The sequence below is a fragment of the Coregonus lavaretus genome (genome assembly GCF_964263955.1).
Source record: "Coregonus lavaretus genome assembly, chromosome: 13".
Lineage (NCBI taxonomy): Eukaryota > Metazoa > Chordata > Actinopteri > Salmoniformes > Salmonidae > Coregonus > Coregonus lavaretus.
Window position 1 is genome coordinate 4,753,246 of NC_140000.1, and position 18,675 is coordinate 4,771,920.

Below are 18,675 nucleotides of genomic sequence, written 5' to 3' on the forward strand. Positions count from 1 at the left end.
GGTGAGCATTCTGGCACAAAAATGGTCGACGTGCATCACCCAGGTCGGTGCTGCAAATTGGTGGTGGATGAGATGAGTTTCCCCTTTACTATGAAAAGCGCTATATTAGTCCACTCAATAATTATGTTTGTTACAATTATCATAGGACTGGTTGTCCATTGGACAAAAAATGCTACTGAATGTTGTGTACATTTGTTGAATAGCATCCAAGCTTGCCTCCATTCGATAGAAGTAGAGCAGTTGGTCATCGATTTTAGTGATGTCAGTAGGTACTGCTTTTTTACGGTGGCAATTAATGAGATTGGGCAATGCATTTGGCATTGGACTAGGCAGCAGCGTGTCGAAAAAAGCTAGCAAGCTGAGGCTACACCGGCACACGGACGACTAAGAAAGGACTTGAATACTTATTTACATTGGAAAAAGGGATCAGGTATGTTCGATGTGTATTTTTATGACAGCAGTCGGTAGCCCATCACAAGTCAGCAGGTTATCTACGGGTTAGATTCACCATAGCTAGCTAAAATACTGCAGCTACCTAGCTAGCTTCTAAGCTAACGTTAACTAGCTAGTTAGCTACCGTCTGAGCATGTGAATACATATGTTAGTTGTCAGGTGTATCATTAGCGTTCCTGACAGCTTGTACAATCTACACACCAACGTTAATAGCGGAGATGGTCTATAATATAGCGGGCTTTGACGTTAGATATGCGGCTAATGATACCCATGATATATCGGTAGCGCATGCCAGAACATAGTTAGCTAGGTAACGTTACAGACTGAGGAAGTTTGCAAGCTAAAGAGCTAGCCTGCTAGCTACTGTAACGTTAGCTGTTCGCAAATTTAGCAAGTTGTTGATGAGGCGAGTGTGCTAGTTAGCTAGCTAGCACAGAGTGTCCTTTGCTCCTGCCTGCCGAACACCTGTCGTTAACAGAACTGCAGGAAAACAGTGCCCGGTGTGTACTAGCTATATTTAGCTACCGTTGTTGCCCCCGCCTCTTCTTCTTCTCTGGGGTTTATCGGTGGTTGGCATCCAACGTTATGGTGCATTATCGCCACCTACTGTATTGGAGCACCCCTGCCCCCCCGCCTATGTGGCGCAGCGAGTGGCGCAGCGGTCTAAGGCACTGCATCTCAGTGCTTGAGGCGTCACTACAGACCCCCTGGTTCGATTCCAGACTGTACCACAACCGGCCGTGATTGGGAGTCCCATAGGGAAGCGCACAATTGGCCCAGAGTCGTCCGGGTTTGGCCTGTGTAGGCCGTCATTGTAAATAAGAATTTGTTCTTAACTGACTTGCCTAGTTAAATAAAGGTGAAATAAAATTAAAATAAAATGTACCGGAGTGAGGAGCGCAGTGTGCCCAATTTGCGGAGCAAGATTGCCAAAGGCTGGAGAATTTTTTTTGATATCCTTCCCCAGATCTGTGCCTCGACGCAATCCTGTCTCGGAGCTCTATAGACAATTCCTTAAACCTCATGGTTTCGTTTTTTGCTCTGACATGCACTGTCAACTGTGGGACCTTATATAGACAGGTGTGTGCCTTTCCAAATCACGTCCAATCAATTGAATTTACCACAGGTGGACTCAAATTAAGTTGTAGAAACATCTCAAGGATGATTAATGGAAATAGGATGCACCTGAGCTCAATTTCGAGTCTCATAGCAAAGGGTCTGAATACTTATGTAAATAAGGTATTTATGTTTTTAATACATTTGCAAACATTTCTAAAAACCTGTTTTCGCTTTGTCATTATGGGGTATTGTGTGTAGATTGAGGACATATTTTTAATTTAATCAATTTTAGAATAAGGCTGTAATGTAACAAAATGTGGAAAAAGGGAAGGGGTCTGAATACTTTCCGAATGCACTGTATATGCTGTTTAATATGGCGTACCCTATTTGAAATGATGAGCGCTTCTTACATTCACCCTTTCATGTTTATTATAATACTTTTCATTCAAACCATATGGTTTGGTTTCAATACTTCAAAACCAAACGGTAGGTCCAGGTAGTCACAAAAATGGATGGCTGTTGGTTAAATTGTGATTTTAATGAATGGAGCGAATTTGGAGCAGCTGTTTTTTTTTCCTGTGAGAGAGAAGTGGATTTTAGCAGAGCGGTTGGAATGGACGTGGAGCGGTACGCAAGCACCGCCCCATGAGCGATGAGCAGGATTTCTGACCGCTCAGCTATTCTTCCCATGAGAATATTGTAGCTAGCTAGACTGGGTGGAGCATTGGGGGGTGGGTACTTCAAGGTCATTTTCCATATGAGGATCTTTAGAAAACATAGTTTAAGAAGTTTGGGGCTACTTCTTGTGTGGTACTTTTCTACAGAACAGGGATTACTGTAAGACATTGGAAATCCCAGCCGTCTTTTTTAAATTTCTCAAAAGTTTAGTTAAATCTCTCTTAGAACAGTACGCCACCTGTTTGGGTTGTTGCTAGCTACCTCATCTACCCTCAAAGCAAGGTAAGTGACTAGAAGCACATAATGAACATCTATTTTTCTAGGCCTACACTATGCTCTCATCTCAAAAAATTATTAAAGAGCAGCAGTAAAATAAAATAACAGGGAGGCTATATACAGGGGGTACCGGTACAATGTGCGGGGGCACAGGTTAGTCGAGGTAATTTAGGTAATATGTACATGTGGGTAGAGTTAAAGTAACTATGCATAGATAATAAACAGAGTAGCAGCAGCGTAAAAGAGGGGGTGGGGTGGGGTGGGGATGTCAATGCAAATAGTCCGGGTAGCCATGATTAGCTGTTCAGGAGTCTTATGGCTTGGGGGTAGAAGCTGTTAAGAAGCCTTTTGGACCTAGACTTGGCGCTCCGGTAACGCTTGCCGTGCGGTAGCAGAGAGAACAGTCTATGATTAGGGTGGCTGGAGTCTTTGACAATTTTTAGGGCCTTCCTCTGACACTGCCTGGTATAGAGGTCCTGGATGGCAGGAAGCTTGGCCCCAGTGATGTACTGGGCTGTACACACTACCCTCTGTAGTGCCTTGCGGTTGGAGGCCGAGCAGTTGCCATACCAGGCTGTGATGCAACCAGTCAGGATGCTCTCGACGGTGCAGCTGTATAACTTTTTTAGGATCTGAGGACCCATGCCAAATCTTTTCAGTCTCCTGAGGTTGTATAGGCTTTGTCGTGCCCTCTTCACGACTGTCTTGGTGTGTTTGGACCATGATAGTTTGTTGGTGATGTGGACACCAAGGAACTTGAAGCTCTCAACCTGTTCCACTACAGCCCCGTCGATGAGAATGGGGGCGTGCTCAGTCCTCTTTTTTTATTTCCTGTAGTCCACGATCATCTCCTTTGTCTTGATCACGTTGAGGGAGAGGTTGTTATCCTGGCACCACACGGCCAGGTCTCTGACCTCCCTATAAGCTGTCTCATCGTTGTCAGTGATCAGGGCTACCACTGTTGTGTCGTCGGCAAACTTAATGATGGTGTTGGTCGTGCCTGGCCATGCAGTCATGGGTAAACAGGGAGTACAGGAGGGGACTGAGCATGGGCCCCTGTGTTGAGGATCAGTGTGGCAGACGTGTTGTTACCTACCCTTACCACCTGGGGGCGGCCCGTCAGGAAGTCCAGGATCCAGTTGCAGAGGGAGGTGTTTAGTCCCAGGGTCCTTAGCTTAGTGATGAGCTTTGAGGGCACTATGGTGTTGAACGCTGAGCTGTAGTCAATCAATAGCATTCTCACGTAGGTGTTCCTCTTGTCCAGGTGGGAAAGGGCAGTGTGGAGTGCAATAGAGATTGCATCATCTGTGGATCTGTTGGGGCGGTATGCAAATTGGAGTGGGTCTAGGGTTTCTGGGATAATGGGATAATGGTGTGAGCCATGACCAGCCTTTCAAAGCACTTCATGGCTACAGATGTGAGTGCTACGGGGGGTCGGTAGTCATTTAGGCAGGTTATCTTAGTGTTCTTGGGCACAGGGACTATGGTGGTCTGCTTGAAACGTGTTGGTATTACAGACTCAGTCAGGGACATGTTGAAAATGTCAGTGAACATTCCGGAACATATTCCAGTCTGTGCTAGCAAAACAGTCCTGTAGCTTAGCATCTGCATCATCTGACCACTTCCTTATTAACTGAGTCACTGGTGCGTCCTGCTTTAGTTTTTGCTTATAAGCAGGAATCAGGAGGATAGAATTATGGTCGCGAGGGAGAGCTTTGTACGCGTCTCAGTGTGTGGAGTAAAGGTAGTCTAGATTTATTTTCCCTCTGGTTGCACATTTAACATGCTCTTGCTGTCTGTCTGACACTGTCTGTATCTGTCTGTCTGTGTCCCTTCTACAGATTAATCAGTCACTCCCGTGGGGCTCTACAGAGGAACGTTGTCCACCACCGCCGGCCCCCGTCTCCCCCACCCACTCAGCCTCCCATCTACAGACATCATGAAATGGGCTCTATCTGAATGGCACTTAATGTGGATTTGTATTCAGTACAGCAGCCAGCAGTGAAGAGAACGAATCTCTTACAAAGCCGCGTTTTGCCACGCAACCTTATGAATTGCTGTCAAAAGTACCTCGAAAGAACTAAAGATAAACAGGATTTTTTCCTTGATGTATAGTGTTGCTGTTTAGAAAGACGTCCTCTGATTGAACATAAAGGGGAAATTAGTTACATCAGAGCTGACAGCACCGTGAACTACATTAAGGGGAACAGTGATAACTTCTCTCTCCTTACGAGCCGGCGACCATGGTCCCCCAGAAGGCTGACTTGGACATTTTGCCAGGTCAGGATGTGGTGGAGATGCCAGTGAAGAAGCCGAACAGTGAGCGGGACGAGGAGAGTCCTGATGGGTCTCTGGCTGAGGGTGCAGGGGGGGGACGTATCCCCCTGCGCAAGTGGGTCATGCATGGAGCTGTCATGTTCGGACGAGAGTTCTGCTACGCCATGGAGACAGCCCTGGTCACACCAGTCTTACTGCAAATAGGTGGGTACCAATGGAGGGTGTTAGTTGTAACTCGACCACTAAAAATGGATCAACAAAGGCATTTCATATATACACTTTTTGATAATTGTTTGCCAATTGGTTACCAAAGATTGGTCCCAACCCAGTCTCTGTTAGGTTTACTCCATCATAAGGGCTGGGAGTTATGTGGGGCTATGTTAACTATCTGCACACTTTGCACAGGCAGTATAACAGACAGGGGCCATTACTAGGTTTGTCACCAATGCAGAAAATAACAATGGCTTCTACAAAGTTTGGTAGGGAGGGCGAGAATGTGTGTCTGCACATTTGTCAGCCTGTTTTCCCGCCGGGAAGAGTTTTGTAGTAAAGGGATTTGCCAAACTCCGTCCCTATGATGTAATGTCTATGTACAGTTTAGGATACATGGATAATAGGTGTCTATGCTAGCTTTATCTACACAGCATAGAACAGCTCCACATTTCTTTCAATGTATGATGAACATTGTAGGCAGACATTTTCACACAGCAAAGGGTTAGCTACAAATTAACTAGTATTGGATAACATAGGCTTATCTAAATCAGATCCTTCAGGATTGTCATAATAGAAGTAAACGTGAGTGCACATAATAATGTTTCGAAATACTGGTAAAAGTTTATTTTTTTTAACCCTTTACACTCGTACCCGTATACTGGTTGAAAATGGCAGATTTGGGCACTAATATGCGCCTAAATTGGAACGCAGTGGCTGTACAGTAACATGCTATACATGACGTCAGAGCTCGGTGGCTGTACAGTAACATGCTATACATGACGTCAGAGCTCGGTGGCTGTACAGTAACATGCTATACATGACGTCAGAGCTCGGTGGCTGTACAGTAACATGCTATACATGACGTCAGAGCTCGGTGGCTGTACAGTAACATGCTATACATGACGTCAGAGCTCGGTGGCTGTACAGTAACATGCTATACATGACGTCAGAGCTCGGTGGCTGTACAGTAACATGCTATACATGACGTCAGAGCTCGGTGGCTGTACAGTAACATGCTATACATGACGTCAGAGCTCGGTGGCTGTACAGTAACATGCTATACATGACGTCAGAGCTCGGTGGCTGTACAGTAACATGCTATACATGACGTCAGAGCTCGGTGGCTGTACAGTAACATGCTATACATGACGTCAGAGCTCGGTGGCTGTACAGTAACATGCTATACATGACGTCAGAGCTCGGTGGCTGTACAGTAACATGCTATACATGACGTCAGAGCTCGGTGGCTGTACAGTAACATGCTATACATGACGTCAGAGCTCGGTGGCTGTACAGTAACATGCTATACATGACGTCAGAGCTCGGTGGCTGTACAGTAACATGCTATACATGACGTCAGAGCTCGGTGGCTGTACAGTAACATGCTATACATGACGTCAGAGCTCGGTGGCTGTACAGTAACATGCTATACATGACGTCAGAGCTCGGTGGCTGTACAGTAACATGCTATACATGACGTCAGAGCTCAGTGGCTGTACAGTAACATGCTATACATGACGTCAGAGCTCTGACTCTGCGCTTCACAGCTCTGTATGGGTTTTGAATGGGTTTGTATGAGTTGAATTGGTCAACTTTTGTAAATTCTTTGTTGTCTGAGTGAGGGAAATGCTGTAAATTAAGATGACTCTGTATTTTGAAAGATGAGACGTTGAGGATTATACTAAATACCACTTTGATGTCATACAAGCAAGCCAAACCGTGTTAGGTGGGACAACCACATACTACAGGCATAGAAATAAATGTTTTCCTCAATAACGTAGTTGTCAGAGTCAGAGCTAGAAGAGGGGGAGGATTATTTAAGATACTGTTTGAAGAGGTAGGGTTTCAGATGTTTTCGGAAGATGGGCAGGGACTCTGCTGTCTTAGCTTCAGGGGGAAGCTGGTTCCACCATTGGGGTGCCAGGACAGAGAACAGCTTGGACTGGGCTGAGCGGGAGCTGCCCTCCTGTAGGGCTAGGAGGGCCAAGAGACCTGATGTGGCAGAACGGAGTGCTCAGGTTGGAGTGTAGGGTTTGAGCATAGCCTGAAGGTAGGGAGGGGCAGTTCCTCTTGCTGCTCCATAGGTAAGCACCATGGTCTTGTAGTGGATGCGAGCTTCAACTGGAAGCCACTGGAGTGTGCGGAGGAGCGGGGTGACATGAGAGAACTTGGGAAGGTTGAAAACCAGGCGGGCTGCAGCGTACTGGATAAGTTGCAGGGGTTTGATGGCACAAGCGGGGAGCCCAGCCAACAGCGAGTTGCAGTAGTCCAGACGGGAGAGGACAAGTTCCTGGATTAGGACCTGCGCCGCTTCCTGTGTGAGGTAGGGTCGTACTCTACGGATGTTGTAGAGCATGAACCTGCAGGAGCATGTTACTGAAGTATTTTCAGATTTCATTATCAACAAATGTGGAGTAAATGTAAAATCAACAGTGTAACGGTTGGATTCAGTCTTGTGAACTGTTGTGTACTCTCCTTTGGTCTAGTAATTGTCCCATTATCTCTAAACTCTTCCCTTTCAATTGCTACCAAGATTATGCATATGCTTTTCATATTTTGTTCTGTAGGAAACATTTCAATTTAGCCCTATCCATATAGGCCAATTCCCATGAGTGTAAAAGGTTAAGTCTTGGTGACATTTCCCACTATTCCCTTGAGTATAACTTAGTCCCAGTCATTCATTACGGGCCCCTGATGTGTAGCCTACGTTGAACTACTTTTCCTTGGTATTTATGAGAAGGACAATGTCACAGACATGTTGGTGAGAACATCTGACTTGATGCCAGCTTCTCATATGTTGTTGATGTTCTGAGAGAGTTATAAAAGTCTGTCCAGAAGCCAGTGACATTTCAATAGCCATTTTACTGCTCAGACTGAGCAACAAACTAGGTCACATTCAATGCATTCCACTCCATAAACGCAACAAGCTACGCATTTAGCCTTTCCTGATCAAATTCAAACGTGCACTCTACCTAGCATTTGAAAGAGGATAGAAAGCTGCCATTTATAGTGTTTCCAGTTGCACTATCTCTGTTCTGTTGTTGCCATAGCTCTGTAAGGCCTATTTCACTGTAGCGTTCCTACAGGGGGAAGTCTCGCAGTGATAAAGATTGTCAGTTTGTTTCCAGACTTCTTCCAGCAAGTTGTGTCTTGCGTGAGGACTCTATCTAGGTCAATGAACAACCGGCTTGTAGAAACAGGTCCTCTTGTTTTTCCTTTTTAGTGACAATTCTCTAACACACATTCTCACACATTCTAGTGGGAGACGTACAATGATTGTTGTTTAATGTGTAGGCCTAGTGAAGTAGAGCATCAGTAGCATAGCCTTCACCATACTGCTCAGTAAAACAGCCTAGTTCTGAGCCGCGGTCTACAGTACATCAGAGTGGAGAGTGAACAACACATTACGTTGAGATGATTCCAGCCACCCACAAACCTCCTTTCACTTCACCTCACCTCACACGCCCCGATTTGAAATGCATTTCCTCACCAAACCTGCTAGTGACTATGGAATGGCTAGACTGTGATTCTAGCCTGTAGTGTTACTATGAAGAACGCCCTTTAGGCTGCAGGCAAAATATTTTGTAATAGCTGAACTTCTGACAGACAAAAACAATTCATTGATGAATGCTAATACGATTTAATCCGCGATCAGTCTCTCTGTGGCCAAAGCCTTAAGCATATTGACTGAAGTTTTTTAGTGTTTTTTTTTTCCTCCCAGGTCTTCCAGAGCAGTACTACAGCCTGACATGGTTCCTGAGCCCCATCCTGGGCCTGATCCTCACCCCTCTCATTGGTTCAGCCAGCGACCGCTGCACCCTGAAATGGGGCCGCAGGAGACCCTTCATCCTGGCACTCTGTGTGGGGGTGTTACTGGGAGTGTCTCTCTTCCTCAATGGGTCCCTCATAGGTGAGCCTAGTATCCATTGGTACTTAGTTTTGAGGGAGATACTGGCTGAGTCCCAAATGGCACCCTATTCCTTATAAAGTGCACTACATTTGACCATAGCCATAGAGCCCTGTGGTCAAAAGTAGTGCACTATAAAGGGAATAGGGTGCAATGTGGGACTCAGGCACTATTTAATCATCATATATTAGAAATGTGAACCTCCCTTAGATGCTCATAAGAAAAAAACGTGTATATAGGCTACAAATGATATTTTCTTCTGTATTGTAAAGATGATGATTCGTTGTAATGAAAGCACTATGCTATATAAATAGAATGCATTATTATTGGTATTGTTCTGTATGCTCTAGGATTAGCCCTCGGGGACGTTCCCAACAGTCAGCCCGTTGGGATAGTGCTGACGGTGTTGGGTGTGGTGCTACTGGACTTCAGTGCAGACGCCTCAGAGGGGCCAATCAGAGCCTACCTGTTGGATGTAGCCGACACAGAGGAGCAGGACATGGCCCTCAACATACATGCCTTCTCTGCAGGTACACTATGCTGCCGTAGTTGTATTGGCTCCTTCTCCATAGTCTGTCTGTGGTTCTTTGTGTCCTCTCCTCCAATACGCTCCTCTCCTCCTCAGACAGTTCGGAGGGAAGGGAGAAGAGGATTTAAGGACCCTACAAGCACATTTCCTCTCCTCATATCCTGTTCTCTTTCTCCGCTTTCGTCTGATGTTTTGAGGAGGAGGCAGGGAGAGGGCGGGAGGAGAGACCACTAAGACACTTTATAGAATCACTATGCAACTGGGGGTGGTGAATGCCAAATCCACAGTTACTCTATAACGGTTCTTCTTGCACAATGTTACATTAAGAGGGCTATAAAAGTTGTGTCTCATGTCACTTTTGAGTTCTTTGCGTTTTAATTTCATGTTGTTGAAGCTGGTGTGTATGATCGGTGGCGCTACATGTTTGGAATGTGAGGCCACATGGAGCTCCCTCTAAACAAATACAATCTTTACCTTTATTGGTCACGATTGCTCCCGTGATGATTCCCTGAGGGGAAATAACCAAAAACACATAATGACACTAATTTATCATCTGCATTTTGTTTTGACATTGTGTTTTTGGCAGGGCTGGGAGGAGCGGTCGGCTACATGCTGGGTGGCCTGGACTGGACCAGCACCATCCTGGGCACGGCCTTCAAGTCCCAGGAGCAGATCCTGTTTGTGTTTGCTGCCGTCATCTTCACCATATCTGTGATTCTACACATGTTCAGTATCAAGGAGGAGAGTTTTGAGGCTCGTGATGACACTCCGGGAGAGGGAGACTCCGACAGCCTGTCCTCTTCAGGGAGACTGAAGGGGGGCTTGGCGGGGCCTCGTAGTATACCTCAGCTGGACATTATAGGAGAGGAGGACGCCCAGTCAGCGAGAGAGGTCTTTATCAACGTGGACAGGGTGAGGAGTAAGAGTGACTCGGTGCTGGCCATGCCTGACGCCACCATCGAGCTGGACTCCGACCTGGACCAGGACGGTAATTTCCTGGCCGACATCGAGCCCTCCATCTTCCAGGACTTCCAGGACTACCCCCAGGACTACCCCCAGGACTTCTACCCAGGCACTCCTCATAGACACTACAGCGGTTCGGGCATCCAGGACCAGGAAGGCCCCCAGCCCCAGGTCCAGGCAGACAGCCAGCTGCCCCTCTTCCTTCAGGACCCCTCCCCCTACTACAGCAGGGAGTACATGTTGCTTGACAACCTGGCCAACCAGGGAGCCAAGGGCCTCAACAGGGCCTCAGGGGCCACGGCCGTCCCCTCCAACCACACGGCCCGCGGTGCCAACAGCCAGGGCCGTATGCCAGGCATGAGGCCGTCCAACACCAGCACCACTGCCGGGTCACGCCGCTTCCCCCACACCTTCTACCGCCAGCCCTCATTTACATTCTCTTACTATGGCCGCGTGGGTTCAGCACGCTACCGCCACCGCAGAAACACCATGGGCAATCCGGCCGGCGCCAACCTCCGCATCAAGGCCTCGCAGAGCATGAACGACATCTACGAGCACATGCAGAGGCGGCAGGAGAGGAGGGAGCTCCAGCAGAGCAGCAGCACGCTGTCCAGCGGTGACTCTGAGAGCGACGACGGGGCCGAGGGGGGTACCACGGTCAAGCTGCTGTGGCTGTCCATGCTGAAGATGCCCCCCCAGCTGCTGAGGCTCTGCGTCTGTCATCTCCTCACCTGGTTCTCTATCATCGCTGAGGCCGTCTTCTACACAGACTTCATGGGACAGGTCATCTATGCTGGAAAACCCACAGTAAGAACCTGTCCAGTCCTCCATTGTAGTTCATTGTTTATTGTAGTTCATTATAGTTTGTAGTTCATTTCAGTAAGAGAATTAGCAAACTCTTCCTTTATTTGTCCATCTTTCTTCTACCCAATCTACTGTTCCTGTTTTCCTTCCTTTTCTATTACTACTTCTCTTTTGTATTCTCTGTTTCCTCTCTGCAGGACAGGGAACCCTCTGAGAATCACTAGGTATCTGTCTCTTCTCTGCAGGACAGGGAACCCTCTGAGAATCACTAGGTCTCTGTCTCCTCTCTGCAGGACAGGGAACCCTCTGAGAATCACTAGGTCTCTGTTTCCTCTCTGCAGGACAGGGAACCCTACTTACAAGGGCTCAAGTTCTTTTAAATGCCAATGTATTGTTTTTAACGGTACAACATTACAATTCTGAGAATATGCAGAATTTTGCGCCACAAATTTATTTCAGTTTGTGGACTTCTGTATGTCCATCTAGGCTCCTGCTAACTCCACTGAACTGCAGAACTACCATAAAGGGGTTCAGATGGGCTGCTGGGGACTGGTTGTCTATGCTGCTACCGCTGCAGTCTGCTCAGGTAGGTCCTACTCTTTAGAGAAATACACAGGAAATACACAGTATGGACAGCCACGTGTACAGTATGGACAGCCACGTGTACAGTATGGACAGCAACATGTACAGTATCGACAGCAACGTGTACAGTATCGACAGCAACGTGTACAGTATGGACAGCAACGTGTACAGTATGGACAGCAACGTGTACAGAATGGACAGCAATGTGCAATAAACACATTAAGGCAACGTGTACAGTATGGACAGCAACGTGTACAGTATGGACAGCAACGTGTACAGTATGGACAGCAACGTGTACAGTATGGACAGCAACGTGCAATAAACACATTAAGGCAACGTGTACAGTATGGACAGCAACGTGTACAGTATGGACAGCAACGTGCAATAAACACATTAAGGCAACGTGTACAGTATGGACAGCAACATGTACAGTATGGACAGCAACGTGTACAGTATGGACAGCAACGTGCAATAAACAATTACAGCAACATGCACAGTATGTACAGCAACGTGAACAGCAACATGTACAGTATGGACAGCAACGTGTACAGTATGGACAGCAACGTGCAATAAACACATTAAGGCAACGTGTACAGTATGGACAGCAACGTGTACAGTATGGACAGCAACGTGCAATAAACAATTACAGCAACATGCACAGTATGTACAGCAACGTGAACAGCAACATGTACAGTATGAACAGCAACATGTACAGTATGAACAGCAACATGTACAGTATGAACAGCAACATGCAATAAACACATTACAGCAACATGTACAGTATGGACAGCAACGTGTACAGTATGGACAGCAACGTGCAATAAACACATTAAGGCAACGTGTACAGTATGGACAGCAACGTGTACAGTATGGACAGCAACGTGTACAGTATGGACAGCAACGTGCAATAAACAATTACAGCAACATGCACAGTATGTACAGCAACGTGAACAGCAACATGTACAGTATGAACAGCAACATGTACAGTATGAACAGCAACATGTACAGTATGAACAGCAACATGCAATAAACACATTACAGCAACATGTACAGTATGAACAGCAACATGTACAGTATGAACAGCAACATGCAATAAACACATTACAGCAACATGTACAGTATGAACAGCAACATGTACAGTATGGACAGCAACATGCAATAAACACATTACAGCAACATGTACAGCAACATGTACAGTATGGACAGCAACATGCAATAAACACATTACAGCAACATGTACAGTATGTAAAGCAACGTGTACAGTATGAACAGCAACATGTACAGTATGAACAGCAACATGTACAGTATGAACAGCAACATGTACAGTACAAACAGCAACATGTACAGTATGAACAGCAACATGCAATAAACACATTAAAGCAACATGTACAGTATGTACAGCAACGTGAACAGCAACATGTACAGTATGAACAGCAACACGTACAGTATGGACAGCAACATGCAATAAACACATTAAGGCAACATGTACAGCAACGTGTACAGTATGGACAGCAACGTGTACAGTATGGACAGCAACATGCAATAAACACATTAAGGCAACATGTACAGTATGGACAGCAATGTGTACAGTATGGACAGCAATGTGTACAGTATGGACAGCAATGTGTACAGTATGGACAGCAACGTGTACAGTATGGACAGCAACGTGTACAGTATGTACAGCAACGTGAACAGCAACATGTACAGCCATGTGAACAGCAACATGTACAGCAATGTGAACATTAACATGTACAGTATGAACAGCAACATGGACAGTATGAACAGCAACATGGACAGTACGAACAGCAACATGGACAGCAACGTACAGTACGAACAGCAACATGGACAGTACGGACAGCAACGTACAGTACGGACAGCAACATGTACAGTATGTACAGCAACGTGAACAGCAACATGTACAGTATGAATAGCAACATGTACAGTATGGACAGCAACATGCAATAAACACATTACAGCAGTATGTACAGCAACGTGAACAGCAACATGTACAGTATGAACAGCAACATGTACAGTATGGACAGCAACATGCAATAACCACATTACAGCAACATGTACAGTATGAACAGCAATGTGAACAGCAGCATGTACAGTATGGACAGCAACATGCAATAAACACATTACAGCAACATGTACAGTATGAACAGCAATGTGAACAGCAACATATACAGTATGGACAGCAACGTGTACAGTATGGACAGCAACGTGTACAGTATGGACAGCAACGTGTACAGTATGGACAGCAACGTGCAATAAACAATTACAGCAACATGCACAGTATGGACAGCAACGTGAACAGCAACATGTATAGTATGAACAGCAACATGTACAGTATGAACAGCAACATGCAATAAACACATTACAGCAACATGTACAGTATGAACAGCAACATGTACAGTATGGACAGCAACATGCAATAACCACATTACAGCAACATGTACAGTATGAACAGCAATGTGAACAGCAACATATACAGTATGGACAGCAACATGTACAGTATGGACAGCAACATGCAATAAACACATTAAGGCAACGTGTACAGTATGGACAGCAACGTGTACAGTATGGACAGCAACGTGTACAGTATGGACAGCAACGTGCAATAAACACATTAAGGCAACGTGTACAGTATGGACAGCAACGTGTACAGTATGGACAGCAACGTGCAATAAACACATTAAGGCAACATGTACAGTATGGACAGCAACGTGTACAGTATGGACAGCAACGTGTACAGTATGGACAGCAACGTGTACAGTACGGACAGCAACATGAACAGCAACGTGTACAGTATGAACAGCAACATGACCAGCCACATGTACAGCATAGTATGTATACCAAAGAGTGAGGACTTGACTCACAAGCAGTAAAGTGGGTAGGAAGTACAAAGTACATGCTACTTAATGCAACTCATTTGTGCCAACTTAATAATGTTGCGTATGTTGTATTTGTTGACAGCTGTGCTCCAGAAGTACCTGGACAACTACGACCTGAGCATTAAGGTCATCTACATCCTGGGTACTCTGGGCTTCTCCCTGGGAACCGCAGTCATGGCGATCTTCCCTAATGTCTACGTTGCCATGGTGATGATCAGTACCATGGGCATCATCTCCATGAGTATCTCCTACTGCCCCTACGCTCTGCTGGGCCAGTACCACGAGAACAAGCAGGTGAGGATCACTATGGTTCACTATAGATCACTATACACTGAGTGTACAAAACATTAGGAATGCCTTCCTAATATTGAGTTGCACCCCCCCTTTTGCCCTCAGAACAGCCTCAATTTGTCGGGGCATGGAATCTGCAAGGTGTCAAGTATTCCATAGGGATGCTGGCTCCAATGTTTCCCACAGTTGTCAAGTTGGCTGGATGTCCTTTGGGTGGTGGACCATTCTTGATACACACAGGAAACTGTTGAGCTTGAAAAACCCAGCAGCGTTGCAGTTCTTGACACAAACCGGTGCGCCTGGCACCTACTACCATACCCCGTTCAAAGGCACTTTAAATATTTTGTCTTGCCCATTCACCCTCTGAATGTCACGCATACACAATCCATCTCAATTGTCTCAAGGCTTAGAAATCATTTTTTAACCTGTCTCCTCCCCTTCATCTACACTGATTGAAGTGGATTTAACAGGTGACATCAATAAGCTCATAGCTTTCACCTGGTCAGTCTGTCATGGAAAGAGCAGCTGTTCATAATGTTTTGTACACTCAGTGTAGATGACTATGGTTCACTATAGATCTTAACAGACCTAGTTAGTACATTCTGCTAGGCCAGTACCATGAGAACAAGGATGTCGGTACACTTTCAAACTGGTCATATTCTTAATACAAACTACTTTATATGGATATGATGTTGCTCATTATAGGCCAAGTTGATGATAATTGAGTTTCCTACTAGGTAATAGCCTATCATGTACTGTAGCTGATGTGAGAGATTAGTAAAAAAGGTAACATCTTTTTGCCTCCTATCTTTCCCCCAGTACATCCACCACAGTCCGGGGAACTCTCAACGAGGCTTCGGCATCGACTGTGCCATACTGTCGTGCCAGGTGTACATTGCCCAGATCCTGGTTGCGTCTGCGCTGAGCGCGGTTGTGGACGCGGTGGACAGCGTGCGGGTCATCCCAATGATGGCCTCTGGAGGCTCCTTCCTTGGCTTCCTCACCGCCACCTTCCTGGTCATCTACCCAGACTCCTCCACTCCCACCACTACGCAGGACCAGGAGGGTTATGGAGAGGAGGGGTCTCAGGCCCTGGTGGCCCCAGAACCAGGCCCCAGCGGTAGCAGTATACAGGAGGCAGTAGTCCTGCTCAAAACGACGCCCAAGGGCAGCAGCAGCACGGCAAACCACGAGTCCACTATTTAACAAAGAAGAAGAGAGGCACGGACAAAATACTGGTGGCATCTCCATAGTCATAAAGTGGCTTCCTCTCTGTCTCGTTTCTTTCCTCTGCACAGATATCTAGTGGAGAAAGACTGTGAACAAACCTTAACACTCACTAGTCGCACGAGTGCCAGTGGTATGGACTTGTCATTTGAACACATTGTTGTGCAATTCTTGACATATGGCTGTTGTACAGAGGCCGTGTGTTTTTCTCCTCCTCATGGGGTTCTAGAGTTTGTGGTTTCACTGGTTGCGTCCCAAATAGCACCCTACTCCCTTTATAGTGCACTACTTTTGACCTGGGTCCATAAGGCTCTGGTCAAATGTAGTGCACTAAATAGGGAATATGGTGCCATTTTGGTATCATTCACTGTTGAAAGGCCTGCAGGAAGCAATATAATAATAAATATAAAATAATATGCCATTTAGCAGACGCTTTTATCCAAAGTGACTTACAGTCATATATCAGACTATCCACCTCATACACATAGGAGCTAATGCTGGACTCTCTTTTTTTAGTCATACACATAGGATCTAATGCTGGACTCTCTTTTTTAGTCATACACATAGGATCTAATGCTGGACTCTTTTTTTAGTCATACACAGGATCTAATGCTGGACTCTCTTTTTTAGTCATACACAGGATCTAATGCTGGACGCTCTTTTTTTTTAGTCATACACATAGGATCTAATGCTGGACGCTCTTTTTTAGTCATACACATAGGATCTAATGTGTATGACTTTTTTAGTCATACACATAGGATCTAATGCTAGAGTGCACATGTGAATATTTTCACTGCATTTCTACATTGAAAACATGTTTTGTTGATTTTATTTTGTGATTGTACAAAATGGTTGGAGTGACCGAAACGTAGTTTCCCCACAGACAGAATGCTATAGGAGTCTCTCTCTCTTACTGTGACCTCACTAAAGATGCTGCAGCCACAGAGGATCCAGTTCAGGGTCATTCGGTTACATTCCCTATTATAAACACCCTCCACTAACTCTATTTCTACTGTCTATTGACATGTATATCATGAAAACACTCAGGGGTATTATACAGCACAGAAATGCTGCATCAGACAATATGATGTTCAGGTTTCACCAAAGGTCCAAAGAACTATTCAGAACTTCTTGTAGCTCATATTTGCCATTGACTGGGTTGAGTGGCCTATAGCCTACTGTTTACATTAGAGAGTTGGATAAACATTTTCAGCCTTAAGATAATAAAATGCTGAAGTCATGATGCTTACATGCTAACACATGAATGTTTTAAAAGGGATAATTTTGTAATAATCCATTATAGTATGCTGCATGGAAGGATACTAGATTTCATACTACAACTAGTACTTAAAAATGGTCTATGACCATAAGATGCCTTTGGGCCCATCCAGCATTGAAGAAACCCTATACTGTACTGTGCTGCAGTAACTATCCCTCTGTTGTTCTGAACCATCTGCTCCACAGGGTAACGTACAAAAAAAGTTTTTATGTTTAACAACTGCAAAAGCTGCACAATAAACTTTAAGACGTGACAGTGTGTGTCATTATTTATCTGGCAGAACATTAACGCAAATCTGTTGAGAAATCTATATAGAGATTAACGGTATGTGTCCCAAATGTCACCCTATTCCCTATGAAGTGCACTACTTTTGACTAGAGTCCTACGGGGCATGTACATCTAACGAGCTGTGTGAGCCTAGAAGGTATTCCTAGGCCCAGAGTGTTGGGTTGAGGAGTTGTTCCATCTACGTGGGGTGGTAGGTAGCCATGGTCGTATTCACTAGGAATCAAATGGAAGTAAAGGGGCGGAAACGGGGGACAGACCTACCTGAAATTATCCAATAAGAGATGATCCATCATCACAGCCAGCAGGAACATCTGGCTCTAGAAAGTGGAAAAGGAACATTGTGTCTTTTTGGTACATTTTACTTGTCAACAGCTGGAAATTGAGAGGTTTGGTTGTAATGGGGAAAATATAAATGTCTAACTGGTTGTGAATAGTTTGGGAATCAAATTGGTCACACTCAAGTATTAATCTTTATAATATAAATTATCTCAACATTTTGATTTCAAAGTCGAGCAATGATTTTGTCCAAGTGGAAATGTTATATTCCCTTCTGCTGTTGAACTGTACAGACTTGTTTTACCCTGTTAACAACTAACCTGCTAACCCTAACCCTGATAACTCACCTGCTAACCCTGTTAACAACTAACCTGCTAACCCTGTTAACTACTAACCTGCTAACCCTGATAACTCACCTGCTAACCCTGTTAACAACTAACCTGCTAACTATGTTAACAACTAACCTGCTAACCCTGTTAACAACTAACCTGCTAACCATGTTAACAACTAACCTGCTAACCCTGTTAACAACTAACCTGCTAACCATGTTAACAACTAACCTGCTAACCATGTTAACAACTAACCTGCTAACCCTGTTAACAACTAACCTGCTAACCTTGTTAACAACTAACCTGCTAACCATGTTAACAACTAACCTGCTGACCCTGTTAACAACTAA

General features: G+C 45.2%; 1 protein-coding gene across 1 annotated transcript; it reads left to right on the top strand.

Annotated features, from left to right (window-relative positions):
* Positions 1 to 342: 342 nt before the first annotated feature.
* On the top strand, positions 343 to 17,685 carry LOC311140546 (solute carrier family 45 member 4-like). The gene is made up of 8 exons (XM_084175650.1): positions 343 to 430; positions 4,308 to 4,947; positions 8,678 to 8,866; positions 9,214 to 9,393; positions 9,979 to 11,162; positions 11,646 to 11,745; positions 14,718 to 14,929; positions 15,746 to 17,685. Exons 2-8 carry the CDS (start codon positions 4,710 to 4,712, stop codon positions 16,130 to 16,132), a joined length of 2,490 nt encoding a protein of 829 aa, XP_084031776.1. The 5' UTR covers positions 343 to 430; positions 4,308 to 4,709; the 3' UTR covers positions 16,133 to 17,685.
* The last annotated feature ends 990 nt before the right edge of the window (positions 17,686 to 18,675 follow it).